Genomic DNA, 23,707 nt, shown 5'->3' with positions numbered 1-23,707 from the left:
TGTGATAGGTTTCCCCTGAGGTGCCACCTGGAGCCTTCTGACCCACTAGCCTGGATACCCTCTCACACTGTGCTACTGTGGCAATCTATAAAGCCCTCCAGCCTGAACTGTCACCAGCCTTCAGCCAAGTAGGGACACACCCAGGGTCTCTAAACTCCAGCTTCACAGCCTCACACCACAGAGCAGTACCCTCCTGCCCTAGTCAAATCTGGCCAGTATATAGTTTAATATCCAGTCTGCTTCTCCCTCAATAATAAGTGGAAAATGCACACCTGTGGTAATCAAGCAGAGTTTTTCTCCAGCTACTCCAGTCAGAGATCGCCGGTTTAGAATAAAACAAATTAACTGCAAGATTGTAAGTGATTATAAGAGATAGCAAACAAAGTAAAGCAGATGACCTACCAAATAAACAAAACATGCAAACTAAGCTTAATATACTAAAGAGATTGGCTATGAATAGCAGATCCTCATCCTGAGAAATGATACAAGAGGGCTGCAGATTCTTAAAGGGCAAGTTGAACTAGCTTTGCAGCTTGGAATCCCCAGATCTTTCACACACAGGAATGCCCACCAATAGAGGGGGGACAAAGAGGACATCTGCCCTGGGGCCAAGCAATTCAAAAAGGCCCATGGTTCAAAAAGGCCCACAGTCTAATGTGCAACAAGGAGCTAACGGGCTGTCTCTGAAGTGGAAGGAGAAAGGAACGAGAGAGAAGCTGCTGATTTGGAGCTGTTGCTCTGATCTCCCTGTGGTACACTCTCTCTCAGTGCTGTGCTGGACAGTTTACGATCCTTCCCCTAAACCTGCATGCTCTTGCTGGGTGCCAACTTAAGTTATCAAAAGTGAGGTTGGTGGAGAGATGTTCTACATGCTGTTCTTGCTCTGTTTGCTCAAGGTGCAGAGCACAACTGGCTTTCATGTCATCATTATATTGTGTTAATATGATAGCCAGTCCTGGTAAAAACAAATCAACCAACTAATTGAATAAACTCCTTCCTATGACCAGGTGCAGCAGGAAGCGCCAATTTGCCAGAGTCTCGTTATTACACATGTGGACGCACCTCAGCTGTGTCTGTTGGGTCCAAACTTCTGCAAAGCCGGGTGATGAGTTGCAGCAATCCAGATATCGCTGGTGTACAGACTGCTACTGATGAGGAAGTAAAAAACATCATGTCATCAAAGGTAAGGGAGGGGGGAAAAAGCTAGCTAGGTAGAAATGTGCCTAACTCCAACCCAGGTTGGTGAACCCAGATACAGATTTTGTGGGTGGACTCATCTCTACCAGTATATGGTGCATATACCACCAAGCAGTGTTGCTGTTCACCTGGGACCTAAAACAGCAAGCTAAAGCTCTGTTGCTGGATCTTTAAGTCATTTCTCAGAGTGTGTCTAGACTTCATGGCTCCCTCAATGGAGCCATGTAAACTAGTTTACCCGACATAGGCAATGAAGCGGGGATTTAAATAATCCCCATGCACTTCAAGTAAGAGACTAGGTGGGATGTCTGTCACCTGCACAGTGATTTTACATCCGCTAGCATGGCACCAAAAGCATCTGCTTTTGGAATTCATTCTCTTCTGAGTTCTTAATGGAACTTAGAAGAAAACCAGTTTATGTTTCTCTTTTTCTTATTCAGAATGACATAGACTCAGTGGTTTGTTTTCAAACTTGCTTAAATGACACTCTCTGAAATCTGTTCTCCATCCAACATGCATGTGCCTCTTCAGTTAAAGTGAATCAGACTTTTGTGTCTAGATTGAGGGAAATAATAAAATAGAAGAGAATAACTAGTCATATTTGCAAGTTATGAATATTTGATTTATTTATATGGACATATTTATTCATCCATATCAATTTCTAATGGTGCAGATTTGTATTTAATTGTTTATGAATTTTCCTCCTATTTGCTACGTGCTAAAACATAACTCAGGTCTAGGAGTTTTTTTAATTCACCCAAATTAATATAAAATTAACATGCAGGTTATTAAAGCTGCATCACATTAATATCAACATTCCAGGGTATTAAAACTGCTTCACAGCAATTTACAATGCTTGGCTGGGTACTGCCATTTCACCACTTTTTAAATTGACATTGTTTTAATGAAAGAGACTCCCCTATGTCATTTTATTTAGTGCTTCTACATTTGAAAATTCCTTCAAGAACAGTCCTTGTTGAGTGAATGAATTAAGAGAGCTTTAAAACCTAAATACAGTACTTAGATAGGCCACGTGGTGGAGGTATTTACATTACTTTTCTTTATCTTTTGAATTCCAAATCTTAGCATAGATTTTTTTTATTTTATTTTATTTTATTTTATTATGGAGTATGTATGAGAGAGGATGGCAAGGGAGATATTTTGGGGAGGAGGGTTGCTTTGTTTTTATTTTTTTATAATTAGTATCTGACTCTCCTTTGTTAATTCATTAAGGCTATGTCTACACAGCAGCGTTATTTCGGAATAACATAGCCTGTGTCTATACACAAGCAGTTATTTCGACATAATGTCGAAATAATGTTGAGCTGGAGGACTTCTTATTTTGACTCCTGTAACCTTCATTGTACGAGGAGTAAGGGAAGTCAGGGGAAGAGTGCTCTCTCTTGAAATAACTTCTGTGTAGACAGCACCAAAAGTCAAAATAAGCTATTTTGACTTAAGCTACACAATTAGCGTAGCTCAAGTAGCGTAGCTTATTTCGAGTTTAGCCCTGCTGTGAAGACATTCCCTAATTGATTAAAGTTCTCCCCCATGACTTTTGGTCCTTTTCTCTAGGTTGCAGATCGCGGCTCCAGTCGGATGTCTTTCTATATCGAACCCAACAATGACACTTCAAATACGTGTGCAAGCCCAAGACCAACTAATAAGAAGGTAGAGTGCCCACAATGTGAAAATGACTATTAACAAAACCAGCAGCCTGGCTGATATGTTTGCAAACAGCTGTTAAAACAAACCTTGTGGCTGTGTCTAGATTGGCATGATTTTCCAGAAATGCTTTTAACGGAAAAGTTTTCCGTTAAAAGCATTTTCGGAACAGAGCATCTTAGATTGGCACGGACGCTTTTCTGCAAAAGCACTTTTTGTGGAAAAGCGTCCGTGCCAATCTAGATGTGCTTTGCGAAAATGGCGACCGGGGCTTTTTTGCGGAAATCGGGGCTTTTTTGCGGAAAACAAAGCTGAGCTGTCTACACTGGCCCTTTTGCGCAAAAGCTTTACGCAAAAGGGACTTTTTCCTGAGTGGGAGCAGAATAGTATTTCCGCAAGAAGCACTGATTTCTTACAGTAGGAAGTCAGTGCTTTTGCGGAAATTCAAACAGCCAGTGTAGACAGCTGGCAAGTTTTTCCGGAAAAGCAGCTGATTTTCCGGAAAAACTGGCCAGTCTAGACACAGCCTGTCAGTAAAACTTAGGTGAGGTGCAGGAGAGAGGTGAAGGATTAATTCATGAGTGCCAGAAAAGTTGTATTTATATCAGGGTGGTAGACCAGTAGATAAATTACTATATCTTTTGTATCAAGCCCATCTATTTCAGGCTTTTTAGGTTGTTTCCAGAATAGTTCTGGAAAGTAGCAGTGTGTATATATGACTGAAGACACTTTTATCATGATGGATCAGCTTTTCCCAAGGTAAAGGAAGGGGAGTGAAGGACTAGCTGTGCTCTGAATTCACCAAATTGGCTTTTTCCCTGATCATCATCTTTGAAACCAAGGCAATCTGTCTCTGAACAAAGAATATCTTCCAGGGTGGCAGAACGTAGGAACTGCCACACTACATCAGTCCAGTGATACTTCCAATCCAGTCTGCTGTTTCTGACAGTGACCAGCAACAGCTGTTTTAGAAGAAAGTACAGGATGTCCTTCAGTAGGCAATTAAAAAATAACTTGCCCACAAGAGAAGTTTCTTCCTGACTTCCGTTCGCGTTTTAGTTACGAAGCATGAAGGTTTACATCGATTCCTAATTTTTGAAGGATTTACTTTTCTTCTCCATGGTAACTGGAGATATTCCCATTATGGTTCGTTATCTCTATTTGTATACTTGTTTTTATGTACAGAATAGACCATGCTGCAAAGTTTAAACCTGGATTTGAACTTCCTAAAAGTTTGGGGTGTTTGGTGCTGGTTTCAGTTCAGAGCCATCTCTACACAGTGTTGTTTCAAATAATGTAAAAGTCCAACTTCAACGATTTCTTCATTCCCGCCCTTTAGCATTTGCCATCTTCCCCCAACCTCAGATATGCTAATGCATTATACAGAGGTGCTCAGAATCAGTATAGGGTAAAGTTCACTCCTGAAACATACTGCCTATGGCCTTGAGAAATGGCTGCTTCCCATCTGCACCTTCATTTGGTGATTTCTCAGCCATGAATACATGTAAACATGGCTACCGTGACCCCTCACCTAATCTGTTCCTATCACTCCCCTCTTACCAGCTTAATCTAAGCAGCATATTTATCAACTTTTTCAGTATATATGGAGGACAAAGGGCTCTGTGCCCAGTAACTCCTCCCACATCACCTCTCCCACAAAAGGCCACAGTAGCATGGAAGGCCTTGCACTCACGGAGTGATTTTCATCCACACGGTACTGGTTTGAGGGTTCAGTGATAGACGATGAGTGAGTTAGAAATTTCTCACCATGCTGTGTTTGTTGACTAGCATTTCCATGAAGAACTAGCACTGCAGATGGTGGTCAGCACTGGCATGGTGAGGGAAACCGTCTTCAAGTACGCCTGGTTCTTCTTTGAACTTCTGGTAAGATTTTGTTCACAAGACTATATAACCACTAGAAGATTTGCCCAGTGTTGCTCGGGTCCTTAACTCAAATAAGTTTTGTTTTTCTTCATTTAAATCATTTTCCTGGGGTGGGGCTGGGGGATGAGCATGCAGGCTGTCCTGGGGAGAGAGAACAGCCACCCCCAGCCCTCTCTCACCACAGTACCAAGGTGAGTAGCAGCCATGGACAGGCACTTTAGCTGCGGCAGGCACAGCCGGGAAAGAGGTGCATGTCCCCCTGGGTAGGGGACAGACAGACACACAGATAAACTCTCTGAAATATATAGTAGAGAACTGTCTCTTTCTTCACTATTGCCCCCTGCTGGCCCAATGGGGTTATAGCTGTCCAGCTCTCCATCTCTGTCCTTCCCTGTGGTTATTCTATAGCAGGGGTTCCCAAACTTTTTGACACAAGGACCAGTAAATCCATTCACAAGATTTTGGAGGACCGGTAACATTCCTTTGCATATTTGCATATTCATTAAGCAAATGATGAATATTCAAATACGTTGTTTCTGGTCCTCCCAAAGCCCCCAGCCGTGCTTCCAGCAGCTGGTTCTCCGGTCCTCCTCCTCCTGATCTCCCCTGGCCAGTCCACCCGCCCCCGGCCAGCCCTGGTTCCACCGGCCGCTAGCCCCGATCTCCGTGGGACAGCCTCACTGCCTCCAACCCTGCTTCCGCCGGCCGCCCGCCTCCCCACATCTCCGCGGGACAGCCCTGCTGCCTCCAACCCTGCTTCCCGGCAGCCGGTTTCCCTCCCCACACACACACACACCTCCTCCCAGCCCGTCCCGCTTTGCTCCCCTTCCGGCAGCCACGCTGAGGCCCGGTATATTTTTCCCATAGATTGGGAAATGCTGTTCTATAGTATAACTGTTCCTCTCCTCAGACCTCTTTCTTTCCTTTTTATGAGAAAGATCAAATTCCAGGCACAACCCATTGTTCTGGCACAACCAAACTCTGACCTTGCTTTAAGTTGTGATAAGAGGAAGCTGAATACCAAATTTGCTGATCCTAGCTCTTTCTATTTAGGCGGAGTTCTTAAACAAATGGACTCATAGATGGATGGACACAGACAGACAGACAAAGTTCCTAAAATATATAGTAGATTGGGGAATGAAATGCCATTTGTACTCAATGTCTTAACTAAGTAAAGCAGATTTGTCTCTGTCTTAACTAAATATGTTAAGTATCAAGTAAATTACTAATCATATACTCGATACAATTTGTATTGAATACACGATTCGTTGATAAGGGGCCGCTGTGGCTCTTCAGTTTAAATGTAGTAGGAGCAGGGAGTGCAAGCAGCCAGTGGGAGTAGGTCGGGACCTAGAACGAGCTGGGACTGCTTTAGTCTTGGTTCACACTGGGTTCAGACCGCTGAGGCTCTGCCTTTTAAATGTAGTAAGAGCCACTGCGTCTCTGCTTCTCCTTTCTTCCCCCTGCACCACGGAGATGGTGCTGGCTTTTAAACCATCGCCCCAAGCACCTGTTCCTGCTCCCCTTGCTTGCTGCCTCTCATATAGAGGCAGTGGGGGGCAAGGGGAAATGCAAGTAGTCAACTATTCGACTACTCTTTTGCATCCCTAGTCTTAACATCACAGCCCCCCGTGGATCACAGCCCACAATTTAGGAACATGCCCACACTGTCTATGTGTGTTTTTCCATCTGTCCGGCTAATCTTCCCTATCAGAATGGGCCTGGCTCTCCTCCAGATCTGAACCTCCCCCAAAGTTTAGGTGTATCTGGATAGGAGGTTTGGTTTGGATCCAACTCTCCATGGAGTCCTGATGACTCCAACATGTAAACAGAAAAATCAGCCTTTTTAGCCTCTCTGAAATAATTTGTCCTAACTGGAGCTGGCTGACTCTTGCCTACAAGGAGGAGTCAAAGAACCTTGCTGACACTGTGCACCCATTGGTCTCCAGCTGACAGAGCATTGCAGGCCAAAATTGAAGCTAGGCTCTTCCCTTCATTTGAAATATATTCCAGCTGCCATTTTCTCCCCTCTGCCAACTGACTGTAATACCTGGACTTCACAGATTGAGGTTCTCCTGTGTAGGTATGAGGTGACTGATGTCACTGGAAAATGGTCTCTTAGGCTACATCTAGACTGCAGGTATCCCAGAAAAGCAATGCCGCATCCAAGGAACGTGTCTGCTTTTCCGAAAAAAAATTTCTTTCTCCATCCCTGTAAACCTTGTTTTACGAGGCATAAGGGATGTATCGAAAGAGCAGATTTTTCTGAAATTTGGCACCGTGTAGATGCACCAAATTTCAGAAAAGCCTCTTTCGAAAGAAAAGTTGGAAAAAGATACGCAAATTGCAGTTTGCAATTTCCGTATCTTTTTCCGAGTTTTCTTTGTAGTCTAGATGTAGCCTTACCGGTTACAACTAGCAGCAAATAAACCGTCCAAAAGCCATGCAAGAAGGAGGAACTCATTCAAAGAGTGACGCCCTGGCCACACCTGTCATGAGGGGTGAGATCATGTGATCACAAGGACCTTCATTCTTCATTCTCTCTGATCTCAAACTCCTGATCAGTCATCTTCTCTTTCTTTCTGATTATTGAAGCTATGGCTTAAGTGAGATTTTTATGAGTGAGGGAATTCAGAATGGAGACTAGAAAGTGAATGGGACAGGACTGAAAAGATTTTAAAAAATGGATTTAACCTTTCTGCTGCTGGCGTCTCACACCCTGTCTTTGTGGTGGCTGAATTTGGCACTGTCCTTCTAAGTACCAATGTTCTGTTACAATATCAGCACCTACATGAGAACATGGTGATGCAGCGGGGTTGGTGTGCTTTGCCATGTGTATTTGGTAAAACGGGCATTTGTATTTCATCACTTGAGCAGAGAAAAGGTCTGGAGTCTGTTGTACTTTAAAAAACAAATAGGTGGCATGTAGGGAGAAATGGAGTCTGTGTATGTAGAAGCTCAAGAATGGAGAGTGTGTCTGACAGCTAGAACAGTCTCCGTCTCCTGGTATAACAAATGACCATCTGCTCTTCTTTCAAATCGCTCCTAGAAACATCTTTCATCTCTGAAGGTAATCTACCATAAAAAAGACATTGATAAATACCACCCATTTTTGCTCTTGGAACTTAGTTTAGATAGTAGCTGTGTTGTCAGTCTATTCTAGATCCTAAATCTTTTGGTTCGGGGACTGTGCATTTCTCTGTATATTGTGTACAGCACCAAGCACAAAATTGGCCTTCTGTGAGGAAGGATGAAACCCTCTTGTTTACACAAAACAGGTACTGCAGAAACAGCAGGAGTGCAAACCTCTCCATTCTGCCCTGCCGACTTACATCAACCCTGACCTGCTGGGGCAATTTCTTGGTGTGAGATGATAATTCAGTCTCCATTCTCACTCCATGCCAGTTGTTGGAGGTGGTTCTGTGCAGGTGAAATAGCCCTTTGGGGGAAATCAGGCCCACAATGCCACGGCTAAAGCAGCCGTTCGATTGCAACAGTTTTTTGTTTTGTTTTTTTGCAGATAAAGAGCATGGCTCAGCATGTTAATAACGTGGATAAGCAAGATTCTCCACGAAGAAGTCGATTTTCAGATCGTTTCAAAGATGACATCACCACTATTGTCAATGTGGTCACTTCGGAGATCGCAGCACTTTTAGTTAAAGTACAGAAGGTAAATGTGGGATACAAAAAAAAACCATTTCCTGTCATGCTTTTTGTGGCTATTTCCCAAGCCCTCCTGGGCCAAATTCAATTCTGGTGTATCTTCACTGACATCACTGATGTTACACCAAAGATGATTTTGACCCATTATTTCTATTTTTGTCTCACTTGTGTCAATCATTGTGGTGGTAGATTCTAATATCCTTATTCTTGTTGCATAGCAACTTATTCCATCAGTGATTCCATTGATTGCCTTGGGAAATATCAGGAATTAAGGTAACCCCTGATCTAATCACCAGTTCAGATGCTGTTAATATGAAAATCAGAGATCAAAAATAAAATCCTTACCTCACTGCAACTCTTTCCTTTAATATAAAATCAACATATTTGGTCATAACAGTGGGAGAATTAAAAAAACCTACCTTACTTTTCATCACTTATGCCATTTGTTTACATTATGAATTTCAGTTGTCTTGGACAATGAAAATAGATTTGTCAGTGTCATTCTCTAGTATTCATGCATTAGCAAAATGCTTTGGGAACGTTTAAATAAAAAATGGGGTTCCTGGGATCTTTAAAAGCATTCCATGAAAGTACCTCTGTTTACTTAAGTAAAACACTTTTCAACAAAATATTAATGTATGCCCTCAATGCACTCAGCCATGACCTGCGTATGGCTTCTTTACAGAGAAGACACAAATAGTCTTACACAGGCAGTACTGTTAATTGGATCCCATTTTGACAGGGAGGACAGAGGGTCTAATTGTAAACGTTCTCCATGCATGAAAATGCCTCTGAAGTGCCTCGGGGGGTTAGAGCAATGGTTCTCAAACTATGGATTGTGACCCAGTACTGGGCTGCAGATTGTTAGGCGCAGGGTCTTGTTGCTGCAGGGTGATGAGTGGGGTGCTAAGGTGGGCCAGCAGCAGGCCTGGCTCCTAGGTAGAGGTGGAGTGGGGCGGGTGGGGGGGACGGAGAAGAGCGCACAGGGCTCTGTGCACTACCCATGCCCTGAGCACTAGCTCTGCACTCCCATTGGCTGGGAACCTTCTGCTGGCTACTTCTGGGGTGCAGCATGGTCTGCAATGCCAGGACAGGCCGGAAGCCTGCCTTAGCACTCCCACTGCACTGCTGACTGGAAGCTGCTAGAAATAAACCCCTGCTACCACACCCCCAAGCTGAAGCTCTTATCCTTAGCCCCACCCTGGAGTCTAAACTCTAGTCAAATGATGTTGGGTCATGGGCATCAACAGTTTTCTTCAACTGGGTCATGAGAAAAAAAATTGAAAACCACTGGCTTAGAAAACTGGGCCTATACATTAATTATACTCAGAAGCCATAGCCTTGAGCAGGGGTTGGACTAGATGAGCTGCCTGAGGTCTCTTCTATTGCTAATCTTCTATGATTCTATGACACTTGCATAATTCTTACAGACAATGCCAAAGCAGCCTTCTTGTCTCAACACAATATTGGGTATGGTTTTGAGTAGCTTGTTGCTGAAGTCCCGCTGAAGTGATGAAGTATGTCCCCCTGGTTTCCTGTGCCCAGACTAGCAAGCAGCTGCACCATGATAGTAAGAAAATAATTAACAGCATGATTTAAAGATCACAGAAAATAGCTTTATATGTCTGAATAGAAAAGACAGAAATATAAAAAAGTGAATCTCTGAACACTTGAAGTGCTATAAAGCCAGTCTCTCTACCATGAGACACTAAGGCAATACAGTTCCCTTAATCTTACTTCCTACAAATTCTGCATCAGTCATGACTGAGCTACCTCTGGCTATGTCTAGACTGCAGATTTCTTTTGGGAGAAGCTTTTCTAGGAGAGATCTTCTGGAAACGCTTTTTCTGAAAGAGAGCGTCTACACAGCAAAAGTGCACCGAAAAAGAGATCTGCTTTTTTGAAAGACAGCATCTACACTGAATGGACGCTATCTCGCATTTAAGCTGTGATTACTATGGACAGAGTGGCCACTAGGGCACCTGTGCTTTTTCCTTTTTCCTCTTCTTTCGAAAGAACTCCCTCTTCCCCATCCACACACGTCTTTTTTTCGAAAGGGCTCTTTTGGAAAAAGGCTTCTTCCTTGTAGAAAGAGGTTTACCAATGTCAGAAAAATCCCTCATTTCTTTCATTTTTTTCCCCCCGAAAGAACGCGATTGCAGTGTGGAAGTAACTGGAGTTTTTTCAGAAAAATGGCAGTTTTCCCAAAAAAACTCTGCAGTGTAGACATACCCTCTGGAGTACTTGACTACAAGTTAATTAAATACATTCCTGCACATATGCACACAAGAAGCAATCATACACACAAGCCGACAGACAGTTCTTTGGACTGAACTACACACAAAATCAAGATTTTAAAGATTATGTTCAAATCAGTAATTTTCTAAGAACTTGGGCCTTATTTTTAGAGGTGTTGAGTATACAGAGTTACCAGTGACTTCAGTGAGAGCTCTAGGACCCTGAAAATAATTAATAAATATTCAGAAGTGAGCTGCTAAATCATAAAACTCAGAGATTCGTCTTGCTGCACATTTTTTTGTCATGAATCAAATTTAAGGTTTCTAAATACAATATCTGATATTCAGTAAGTAGAGTTAAAATAACATTTTGTCAAATCTGTGTGAAGTATTTTAATTTTCTGCAAATACTAAACATTCAGTGGAGCTTCCATAACTTCCCTTGGGTGAATGAGTCAAATGGTTTTATGTATCATAAATCTCACATTCTTTTTTTTTTTTTTTTTTTTCTTTCAAGGAAACTGAACAAGCAGAAAAGATCAACATTAGCTTGGCATTTTTCCTATACGATCTGCTTTCTCTAATGGACCGTGGGTTTGTGTTTAACCTCATCAAACATTACTGTAATCAGGTAGGCATCATTCAAAGGATGGTATCTGAGGGTATGTCTACACTACCCTCCTAATTCGAACTAGGAGGGTAATGTAGGCATACCGCACTTGCAAATGAAGCCCGGGATTTGAATTTCCCGGGCTTCATTTGCATAAGCTGGGCGCCGCCATTTTTAAATCCCGGCTGGTTCGAACCCCGTGCCGCGCGGCTACACGCGGCACGAACTAGGTAGTTCGGACTAGGCTTCCTAGTTCGAACTACCGTTACTCCTCATTCCACGAGGAGTAACGGTAGTTCGGATAGGAAGCCTAATCCGAACTACCTAGTTCGTGCCGCGTGTAGCCGCGGGCACGGAGTCCGAACTAGCGGACATTTAAAAATGGCGACGCCCGACAATATGCAAATGAAGCCCGTGAAATTCAAATCCCGGGCTTCATTTGCAACTCCGGTTGCCTACATTAACCACCCAAGTTCGAACTAGGGTAGTAGTGTAGACATACCCTAAAGTACTTGAACATTGGAACTTGGAGGAGTAAGTGGGAGAAAATGTTTATGCTGACTCTGCTCCTTCTTGGACATGTACTTGCTGCATTTTGGCAGATTTTTCATGTCTCTGCTTCCCTCTGGATCATGGCACATGGTTTTAGATTAAAAAAAAAAGATATCCATCCTGAGCTCTGATCTCCTGGGTTCTTTGCGAGTGTCTTTGCTTAAAAATCCTAGTAAAAACCCCCAGTATAAAAATTCATGAAACCTCCATTATTTTCACACAAAGTCATTTTGTGTTTCTGTATTTTCTAAGCACATAAAGCCTGTTTCCATGTTCCCTAAAACAAGGCCATATTCTGTCACCGGGCATGTACACAACTCCCACTGAGGTCCACAACGGTTTTGCCACAGTTTCTGGGAAGGGATTTGACAGTACTCATTGGGTGGTGCGATGCACAGTGGAGGAGCAAATGCCTTTGTTTAGTTTGCCCTGGATGCAAAGGATTATTTTTTTTAAGTTAATAAGAGTAGACACCAGGGGTGGGCAAACTTTTTTCCATCTTGGTATGGAAAGTGTATGATGGGCCATGAATGATCACAAAATTGGGGGCTGGGATGCAGAAAGAGGTGAGGACCCCGGCTAGGGGTGCAGGTTCTGGGATAGGGCCAGAAATGAGGAATTCAGGGTGTGGGAGTGGGCTCAGGGCTGCTGGGGCAGAGGGTTGGGATGTGGGAGAGGGTAATGGCTCCAGCTGGAGGGGTGGGCTCTGGCATCAGACCAGGCATGAGGATTTCAGATGCAGGAGGGTGTTCTGGGCAGGGATCAAGGGGTTCAGAGGGCAAGAGGGGGATGAGGGTTGGGGCGCAGGGGCTCCAGTTGGGTGTGAGCTCTGGGAGATGCAGGAGGGGCCTCCAGGCTGGGATCAAAGGGTGCAGAGGTGGGAGGGGGGTTGGGATGAAGGGGGGGGTCAGGCTCCAAGCAGCCCGCAAGCAGCTCCCAGAAGCTACAACAAGTACTTGCTCTACTCCTACGTAGAGGCACAGCCAGGCAACTCTGTGTGCTGCCCCTTCCACAGCCACCACCCCCACAACTCCCATTGGCTAGGATTCCCAGCCAATGGGAGTTGTAAATCTGACACTTGGGGCAGGGGCAGGGGCAGCCTCTGGAGCCTCTGGCTGACCCTGCACGTAGGAGCCGAAGGACGGACATGCCGCTGCTTCTGGGAGTCGTGCAGAGCCGCGGAATGTGTGTAGCGGAGCAAGCCCCAGATCCTGCTCCACGGCAGGAGCTTGAAGACCAGACTGAAAGCATGTGGGCTGTGGTTTGCCCACCCCGACCTACACAAAGGGGTGTACGCTGCGGGGGAATTCTTCAAAATTATTTCCCGGATAAGTTTGCAAAGGCTATTGCATTTTTTCTGGGAGGGAGGAATAACTGATCCACCACTAAACTTCCAAAGGGATGGGAAATTAGACACAAGCCCTGTGGACTTTTTACTGTGCGTGTCTCTGCTCAGTTACTTGTATTAAGTTGACTGATGTTTTAACATGAGTCTTCAAGTACTCATGTTGTTTTAACATGAGGCTAACATGTACTTCAAGAATACATCTAAATTACCCAGACTTGTCACATGATATTTGTGTTTGTTTTTTTCCTAGCTGTCAAGCAAGCTCAATACTCTCCCCACCCTAATTTCCATGAGGCTGGAGTTCCTAAGGATCCTCTGCAGCCATGAGTATTACCTCAATCTGAATCTCTTCTTCATGACCTCAGTGTCTGCGCCAGCATCGCCTTCTCCCTCTCTGTCATCACAGGTAGGCATCACTCATTCCTAAGTCACATGTTTTTCCCCTTGACATAGGTAAGGAATGGGCGCTCTTTTCATTGTTACTGTATTCAGCTATGTCAGGATTAATCAGCCTTTAGCCATCAAGAGTTGTAAGCTCCCTTTTGTAGAAAAGGGGCAGGAAGGACTAATATCAACAAGATGTTCCTATAAAGTTGAATTACACACATTTATACATATTTGCCATGCAAATGAGGGAGAAATATTTTTGGGAATTTTCATTAGGTACCCATTGAATAAAAGCTAGGTACACCCAAAGTACAGCAATAACTGTGCTTGTGGAGATACAGCATACAGTCCCATCTGATAGATGGCAACATCTGTTTCGGAGGGTCGTAGCCTACAGAAATACACGTCTTGTAGAATATTGCTCACCCAAAATCCACACTGCGTTTTACACCCAAACTAGTTGTGATCCTGCTTTCATGAGACAAGTATGCTGTCAGTTTGTCTCCCATGTGAAAGATTTCATCTGCTCTTTGAGGCCTCCCCCTCAAGCCTCTGCAAACGATTTCCTTTCTGTCAGATTTTGCAACCTCTGACTTCTCCTGTGGCTCAGCACACAAGTAGGCCTACGTTGTGAGGCAGACAATATACACATAACCAAACAGGGGTATGGGTGCCTGGAAGGAACCTATCCAAGGCATGTGAGCTCACTGTGACCTGCCTTAACCTCAACACCTTTAGTGTAACTTCTTAAATATTTGTCTATACGCACATTTCACAGAGCGTGTGAGGGCTACTGACTCACAACAACTGAGCTATTATGCAGATATCTGACCCAGGGGATCCCTATAAAACTATGTTCACCCTGTGCCCTCTGCCAGTTTGCACCCCAGTGTCCCTTGTGTTAATATGGCCTTCGAAGGCTGGAGGTTGCAAAAGAATGAAGCACTTCCACACAGCAGGCTACTAACCGGAATGTTCCATAATCAAAAGGGAATTCTCTAGCTATCATTCTGGGGTAGGTAGTCCCAGCTCAGCAGAAAACAGAGTGTTTATCTGTCTCCCACTGCCCATATAATGAGATGTGGCTGGGGGTCTTTAGTGGGGGTGGGGGTCACCTAGGAAGTACAAGTTCATGTATCTTTTCCAAGAGCTCCTATGAAAGAAAAACTGGTGCTATCACAATAGTTGTGCATGTGGGAGTTTATTGCCTTAATGGATGCTAACTTTCCTGTATACTTAAGATGTCAGATTTGGTAGCCTTAGGTTTTCTTAAAGTCCTTTCTGATGTTTAAAATACATCTTGAAGGACAGGATTTCACATTGCTTTTGCTTAATTGCTAATTCTTGATACCAAACAGTTGGAAATGGGATTCCACTACTAAAAATACCAGGGAACTCTGCATAGCTATCAGAATCAGATACTGCAAAGCAGAGCCTGGCAGCTAGAATCAATCTTTTCCCTAGACAGTATCACCAATTCTTTCCTCGCTTAGAAAGTCACCCACAAAGTGCAACCTACTTGAACCATTGTGGGTTTGGCTGCTCTTGCATGATTCACTGCAGTAGCTGACCCCCAAGTTAGCAATTCTGCTCTGTCTAAAGGAGAATTGCTAACCAGAGTGAGATTTTTTTCAATAAGAAATGTTGCTTTAGGGATAAATCTTGTGGAACTTTTTTGTGTAGAGCTCACATATGAAATTGACTTAACTGGATGTTCCGTGCCTCTGTGTTACTGCAAACAGTTACATCTGCGTACATTTGGCAATTGGGATGGGACCATTCTGTAGTGGTTTCATCCAAATTCAGGCCTGTACGGTCCCAAAGTTTGGAGCAGGGGAGGTAGCAGGGATTGGAGATGGTGTTTTGATTCAGCTCATTGGGGAGCTGGGGTCAGCCATAACATTGGGATTTGGTTCTTATATGTTTGTTTTCTGGGAATATTCAAGCAAATTAGTTTATTGGCAGAAATATTTTCAAGCCGGTATTGAAGAGTGGCAATGAAAAGCAAATTCTGAACTGGCAAACTTAAGTCTTTGCACTGAAAGCAGAGTATAAGATTCTTGCTCACCCACTCAGGAACAGAAATGGACCAAGTGACCTCTGGCTCAGACCCATGGTTACAGCTGAGGTGCTGATAGCACAAACTCAGTACCATCTGCACTGATCCTGGTCTGACTGTGCATCAGCCCCAGCCATAAATCACCGCAGATTGAAGGCTGCTCTAAATTACACTATCTGCTAGCAACTCCAGATAGAGACTGCCGGGGTACAGGAAAAGCAGGGTCCTTCTTGCTGACCATACCTCTGCATCAGCCATAGGGTGCTCTGTGGGGGGCATGCAGCAAAGAAGCCACTAGGCATGCTCGGTGCCATCAGTGGATCCCTTGACACTGGAGTGATCCTTCCATATTTGGCTATGCCAGCCTTAGGGTTGCTTTGTGCTAGCAGAATGGTGCAGACTCTACAGATGAGTCGGAAGACAGGGTTGTTTCTGGCTTTGTGTCCTATTCAACACAACTTGCTTGCCTATTAAACACTCACACCAAGCCGCTCATGTGTAATTAACACAAAGGGTTAATAACAGAAAGCGTTCACTGAATAATTCCTCAAAACGGATTCGAGAAAATCATATACAACCACTGCAAACAGTAAAAGATGCTAAATTCATTGAACAAATTACTCTGTTGTAATTGCACACTCTGCTGTAGCTTTCAATCATCCAGCATAGCTCTGTATATTCATGGAAAATATTTGCTTGGGAAAGAATTTGTTCAATTTGATTGAAAAGCTTGATGTTTTTATTATACATTCCGCTATTTCCCTCAGATGATTATCTTGTTCGCATGTTGTACACTGTTGTTTTCAGCAGAATAAGCCATTGGCTGTATTGTCAGTGAGTTGCCATGACTCTTTGCTTAAATGAGTTGTAATTTTCTTTGATCATCCATTAAAACACCTCATGTACTTTTGCAGAATTCAAGCTCCTGCTCTAGTTTCCAAGATCAGAAAATTGCCAGTATGTTTGACCTTTCAGCAGAATATCGTCAGCAGCACTTCCTGACTGGTCTACTCTTCACTGAATTAGCAGCTGCACTGGACACAGAGGCAGAAGGGTAGGCTTCTCAGTTTTTAAGAGGATTTTTCCTGGTGGGCCTGTGATCCGTACGCAGCATGGTCATGTGAGAGATGTGGGTTTGATTTTTAGGTCCAGCCTCTTGCTTTCCATTATGAAGATGCTATAAAGGCAGTATGGGCAGCATATCAAGAGAGAACACCCCTTACTGCTCCCTCTGCCTTTGGAGTAGAATTGATAGAGTTTCACGGGCCTTGTATATACTGGAGAATGTTGGTATGTTACCCTCCATGTGCATGCTTGTAATAAACCACATGCTAACCTCAATGTGCATGCTTGTAACTAAAATTCATCCACTTGCAGTATTGCTTCCATGGATCCCAGGCAATGACACTGACATTTGGATAGTTATTTTGAGCAAGGTGAACTGTCACATTCTCTGTCTAGGAGGACAACTATGGTGATATAAATTCACAGGGAAAATAGAGGGTTAATTTATGGTACAAGAAGCACATGGGGTAACTTAAAGAGTATAAAAATGGGGTCAACAAACATGTGGACAAGAGGGATCCAGGGGATATAGAAAACTTAGATTTCCAGAAAGCTTTTGACAAGGGCCCTCACCAAAAGCTCTTAAGTAAAGTATGTTGTCATGGGATAAGAAGGAAGGTCCTTTCATGGACTGATAAGACAGGAAACAAAGGGTAGGAATAAATGGTCAGTTTTCCAAGTGGAGAGAGGGAACTAGTGCATTGCCCCAAGGATCTGTCCTGGGACCAACCCTATTCAACTTATTTATAAGTGATCTAGAGAAAGGGGTAAACAGTGAGGTGACAAAATTTGCAGATGATACCAAACTGCTCAAGATAGTTAAGGCCAAAGCAGATTGTGAAGAGCTTCAAAAAGATCTCACCAATCTAAGTGATTGGGCAACAAAATGGCAAATTAAATTTAATGTTGATAAATCTAAAGTAATGCACGTTGGAAAAAATAATCCCAACTATAGGTACAATATTATGGGGACTAATTTAGCTACAACTACTCAAGAGAGAAATCTTGGAGTCATTGTGGATAGTTCTTTGAAAACATCCACTCAGTGTGCAGTGGCAGTCAAAAAAGAAAATAGACTTTTAGGAATAATTTAAAAAGGCATAGAAAATAAGACAGAAAATATCATATTGCCTCTGTATAAAACCATTGTATGCCCACATCTTGAATACTGTGTATAGATGTGGTCACCTCATCTCAAAAAAGATATACTGGCATTGGAAAAGGTTCAGAAAAGGGCAACAAAAATGATTAGGGGTTTGGAACGGGTCCCATATGAAGAGAGATTTAAAAGACTGGGACTTTTCAGCTTAGAAAAGAGGAGACTAAGGGGGGATATGATACAGGTCTATAAAATCAAGACTGGTGTGGAAAAAAGTGAATAAGGAAAAATTATCTACATATTCCCATAATGTAAGAACTAGGGGTCACCAAATTAAATTAATAGGCAGCAGGTTTAAAACAAACAAAAGGAACTTTTTCTTCACTCAGTGTACAGTCAACCTCTGGAACTCCTTGCCAGAAGATTTGGTGAAGGCTAGGACTTTAACAGGGTTTAAAAAAGAGCTAGATAGATTCATAGAGGTTAGGTCCAACAATGGCTATTAGCCAGGATGCGTAGGAATGATGTCCCTAGCCTCTGTTTCTCTGGAGGTGGGTGACAGGTAAGGGATCACATGTGGATTACCTGTTGTGTTCCCTCCCTCTGGGGCATCTGTTATTGGTCACGGTTGGCAGACAGGATACTGGGCTGAATAGACCATTGGTCTGACCCAGTATGGCCGTTTTTATGTTCTTATGTAAAAAGTTTTGTTGAAAAGGGTAATCTCTCTTAAATATAACAGATCTTTAACAGTGCAGAGTGTGGTGAAAACAAGACCTACACCATCTTGGAACAAGCCAGTTATATACAGCTCTTAGTGCTTCAATCAGATAAATATAGTGCTTTCACCCTGTGGGCAATTACTTAGGGAAGGGTCATTTTGTAACTAGGCAGTAATGCAATTGGTTTGTAGGCAATTTGTTCTCCCCCAGTGAATGCATGTGTAGTATTTACACACAATAGTACTGAATAAATATAACACATGTAATTGGGAATTTCACATACCATCCATGGCAATTTCAATTGTTCTTAGAAAGAGGAAGGCCTTAAAAACACTGCGGATTTGGTTAGACAATTGCCATACTTGACCATAGCAAGGATATGACATGTGTCTTTAAATACATTTCTCCGCCCTGCTGAAATTGCCTGGGACAGTTATTCCTAATGGATTCCTTGGAGGCCCTTTGGCAAACAAGTTACCAGTGATCATTGTGTTGTAGGTGTAAAAGTCTATCATTTGGATCAGGATTTATGTAGGGAATGTAGACTGGCATGTTACTCTCTGACCATAGCATAAGAGATTGCCCACAAAATATTTATTAACTTCATCCACCTCAGTCATCTCTCATAGCCTCTTTGATCCATATAGACTATGAGTGTCTCAGGCTAAGTCTACACTGCAGAGCTTTTCTGAGATACCTGGAAAAGCTATTCTGTGTCCAAGGAACAGGTCCGCTTTTTCAGAACAGTTTCCGAAAAAGCGGACACGTTCTTTTGGCATCCCTTTATTCCTCATTGTATGAGGAAGAAGGAATGTTCCAAAAGAGGAAGTTTTTCTGAAATTTGGCCCCATGTAGATGGGCCAAATTTCAAAAAAGCCTCTTCCGAAAAAAAAAGCGGAAAAAGATACACAAATTGCAGTTTGCAATTTGTGTATCTTTTTCCGACTTTTCTTTGCAGTCTAGAAATAGTCTTAGTAACAGAGCTAATTCTTGTTTGTGCTGACAGAATCAGTAAAGTGCAGAGGAAAGCAATCAGTGCTGTCCACAGCCTGCTGAGTTCCCATGACCTAGACCAACGCTGCTTAAAACCAGAGGTGAAGGTCAAAATTGCTGCCCTTTACCTCCCATTGGTTGGGATCATTTTGGATGCACTGCCACAGCTGTATGACTTTACAGGTAAGACATTCTTTTCTTCCCTTACTTGACCTCTCAAAGGGTACATCTACACTGCAACACTATTTCAGGATACTGAAATAGCTTTCCTGCATCTTCACACCAAGCCTGTTATTTCAGGCTTGTTATCAAACGTCCCTCATTCAGTGAGTGGTAAGAGACATTTCGAAATAGCACTTTATTTCGAAATTTGGTGCTGGATAGATAGCACCAAATGACAACATAAGCTATTTCAAAATAGCATCAAAATAAGATACACAATTTATGTAGCTCAAACTGCATATCTTATTTCGAGTTATGGTGCAGTGCAAACGCACCCAAAGTGATTTAATTAAGTGAGTTGACAAAATTCAAAAAAGAGATTGCTTTAACCACTGTAATTCCAAATGGCTGAGTGCAAACGATTCTTTAATTAAAAGTAAGTTGGATTCTGAGGTACAGAATAATGCTCAAATATTATAAAATAGAAACTATAGAGAAAGAATTAGATGAGCAAATGATAGAGCAATGCTTTCTTGATGCATAATGCTCTCGTTACAAAATTAATAATTATTTGGCTAGATGGTTGACATATAGACATGGTCCCTGTCCTGACAGGATTACAATCTAATATTAAGATATAAATGGGAATAACAAACAATAACAAGGAGTAAAAAGGTAGTGATGTTATGTTGTTTTATTATTTAGCTAGTGTGCACCTACATGAGTTCTCTATGTTTTCTGATTGAATCATATTTGATGTTCAATGAGTTTTCATGAATTTGTCCCAGACATTTTCTTTTTAGAGAAATCAGTTATTTATGTTCTAGCTAAAGGACAAGACTGCTGCTTGCAAAACTATTACTTGTTTTAATGAAAAATTCAAAGCAGCAAAGAAAAGTACATCGTAATTTTGAGAAAATAACGTTTTTCATCAGTTATCAAGAGCTATGTATACATATCAGGAATAAAACAATAATATTCTGAACTTCTATTGCCACCTGCCATCCAAGAGTGTAGAAGCACTTGACACACACTGATGAAACCACACCATACTCTGTATTGTCCCTATTTTTAGATGAGGAAACTGAGGCATAGAACGTTCAAACGTTCAAATTTGTCCAGTGCTTTGGGGTGTCTAAACTGAGGTGCCATGGGCCTGGTTTTCAGAGCTACTGAGCACATTGAAGTCAGCTGGAGTCACTTAGCACCTCCAAAAGTTATACCTTCTGTGTCTTGAATTGGGCACTCAGCAGTGTTTCCTTGCAAGCTGACTGGTTGGCATTCAAATGCCGCCCAGCTAATCAGAGAGCGCCCACAGCTGCTCGCAACTGGCAGTATGTATTTCTACTGGTGGTGCGCATCCATACATGCTTGGAGAACATAACAAAATTTATTCTACACATGGATGGAAAAATTAGAGGGAACATTGGCATTCAGTATTAGTTATTAATTCATTTTAATAATTTAGTTGCTAACAGTAACTTAGAAAGTCTGTGGAAGAACTGGAAATAGAAATGAGATGGCTTGAATCCTAAGGGTGTCTTTTAACCAGTAGACGACGCCTCCTTTGTCAGCAATTGCCTGACTGATACTGTATTATATGTGTATTTCTGTGAGAATCCTCCACCCAGCCATAGCTTTGATGATGATACTTAGTCATGTAATGTCATGGAACCTGACATTGATGATTTAATCCAAGCAATGCAAAGCACAGGTTTGACTCTACAGTGCAGAGCCATCCTGAGATCCTTTAGTTAGTGCTTTGCCTCTGAAGTGTAAATCAGCTTTACCAGAGAGCAGGGGCAGGTTAGAACAGACCCTTCTCTCCCTATGTTTATTGGAATAAGGTGGCAGTCCGCTTGTGGTTTCAAACTGTCCTGATAATCCTACTCCTCTTCCCCCCTCATACACTGTCTCCCTTTCCCTTTCAACCTAACAAGCAATGACTAGCATGGAAGTGCCAGTTGTTTTGTGAGCCAACAGGAATACAAGACTATGGAATGTGGTAATACTGAGGCAATGTAATACTGTTGGATTATGCTACGCAGAGTCAATGGGGTGTTTCAAATCTAGTTTCAGAAGCCCGCAGTGGCAAAGGTCGTGCAGGGACTCCAGATGAAGACCAAGAATCTGCCAACCCAATCAATCAGTCTGTTGCCTGGGCCATTGCTGGGAATCAGTTCAGCCTCCTAAGGACTTCAAATGCACCTCTGTCTTCACTGGTATGTCTGCATTGCTTTCCTGGCCTTTCTGTATGGAAGTATTTTTTATCCTCGCTCTGGGGTTGTCTTAAACCATTAGAGTACTGGAGAGACAGGCGCCCTGCTTTCAATTCCAGAGCGTGGCCTAAAACAAGTGGGAGCAGTCATTAGAAAGATAGGCCAGCTTTGCCCCTGTATCTACAGCAGGGGTGAGCAATAAAAAAACCGCAGCCCGCAGGGTTAGTCCCCTTGGTGGGCCACTACCACTATGTTTACCTGCGCCTCAGCAGGAATCGGAGGATCGCAGCTTTTGTTGGCTGCAAATTGCCATTCGTGGCCAATGCAAGTGGCAGGAAGCTCCATGGACTGGGTTGCTGCTCACATTGACAGCGAACGGCAATTCGCTGCCAACCAGAGCTATGACCCTCCGAAACCTGTGGAGGCCTGCCAGGGACTAACCCTGTGGACCAGATCCAGCCCATGGGCCGGAATTTACCAACCCCTGATCTACAGGCTGGAGGGAGAATACTCAGTAGTCCTGTGGAAAAGGCACATATGCAGATTGGTCAACACTTAGAAGCTGTGGGGGGCTCAAGCATTCATAGTACGTATCTACAAAACAAGCCATTATTTCAAAATAATGTTGAGATGGAGGACTTCTTACTCCAACTCCTGTAATCCTCATTTCATGAGGAGTAGGGGAAGTCGAAGGAAGAGTGTTCTTCCTTTGACTTCCTGCTGTGTAGACAGCGCCAAAAGCTGAATTAAACTATTTCAACTTCAGCTACACAATTGACATAGCTGAAGTTACGTATCTTAATTCGACTTTTGCCCTGCAGTGTAGACACGCCCATTGTGGTAATGGAATCTTCAGAGATTTTAGCTCTAGCATGTTTCTAATGTGCATATGCAAAGTGCACTTTTTCAAAGTTTTATCCCTGACACAAAGACCACTACCCTGCCAAAGTTCAAGTCCCTGCTCCAAACCATAGGGATATCAGAGCATTTCAAAGGAAAGATTGCAAGAATTTTTTCAGATGGGGAAAAAAATTATTTTCCCCTAGCCTCCTTCTTGGAAATGGCTGAAACATTTTGGCTGAAATAATAATATCAATTAAAAGCCTGAATCAGAAACCCATCAGCCCAAAAGGTTAGTTTTGTCAAAGTTATAAGCAACTGAAAGCAGGCGTTATAATGCAGAGTGTCAGACAACCAGCCATGCTTATGATAAAGTTTTCTGTAACATTCTTTGTGCATTTATACTGATTTACCTTTTGTTACTGTTTGATGTTGGTCTCACTTTTGTAAGCCATCATAAGCCGAAAGTGGTTTCTGTTTGCATTCAAACATTCCAAAATCTTTTAAATACCAAAATAGAAGCCTTTTGTAATTGCTATAGGGCAATATTTTCAAAAACAGTAATTCAAATAGCTGCCACAAAATATGAGCACACTCACAAAAGGATCATGACACTTATACATTGATACATATGTGCCTGGTACCTAAGTATTTAAAAGTGTATTCTTGTGTGCTCAGTTACCCTGACTGCAATTGTTCCTTTATACAGGCACAGAAATGTTTTTGAGGCACAACTTGGGATAACTGCTTTTAAAATTTGGTCTATGCTTTATGGCCTAGATTTCCAAAATTGCATGGGATGTATCTGTGTGCACTAATGAGCATTGAGATGTGTGTATCTGTGTAAACACATGATACATTACAAAAACACAACAGGAAAATCCTTAACAATTTAGGAATTCTATCTATACACTACATGCTAACAAATCTGATGTACAGATAACTATCAACCAGTGCTCCTTCCCTCTTCTTTTATACGCATGCACGCTGTGTACACAACCATGG

At 42.7% G+C, this 23,707-nt stretch overlaps 1 protein-coding gene across 2 annotated transcripts in view; it reads left to right on the top strand.

The window, feature by feature from the left end:
* The window catches only part of DOCK8 (dedicator of cytokinesis 8), a 148,774-nt gene that overhangs the window by 84,589 nt on the left and 40,478 nt on the right, over positions 1-23,707 (top strand). For both annotated transcript variants that reach the window (XM_075931670.1, XM_075931671.1), the window contains 9 exons: positions 1,008-1,183; positions 2,773-2,868; positions 4,651-4,746; positions 8,267-8,416; positions 11,164-11,277; positions 13,407-13,562; positions 16,517-16,656; positions 19,495-19,664; positions 21,717-21,865. In XM_075931670.1, coding sequence (XP_075787785.1) covers positions 1,008-1,183; positions 2,773-2,868; positions 4,651-4,746; positions 8,267-8,416; positions 11,164-11,277; positions 13,407-13,562; positions 16,517-16,656; positions 19,495-19,664; positions 21,717-21,865 — 1,247 coding nt within the window. The remainder of the gene's footprint in view (positions 1-1,007; positions 1,184-2,772; positions 2,869-4,650; positions 4,747-8,266; positions 8,417-11,163; positions 11,278-13,406; positions 13,563-16,516; positions 16,657-19,494; positions 19,665-21,716; positions 21,866-23,707) is intronic.

The sequence above is a fragment of the Pelodiscus sinensis genome, chromosome 6 (genome assembly GCF_049634645.1).
Source record: "Pelodiscus sinensis isolate JC-2024 chromosome 6, ASM4963464v1, whole genome shotgun sequence".
In the NCBI taxonomy this organism is placed as follows: Eukaryota; Metazoa; Chordata; order Testudines; family Trionychidae; genus Pelodiscus; species Pelodiscus sinensis.
The sequence above is the reverse complement of the archived record's forward strand: the minus strand, read 5'-3'. Positions and strand labels throughout refer to the sequence as shown.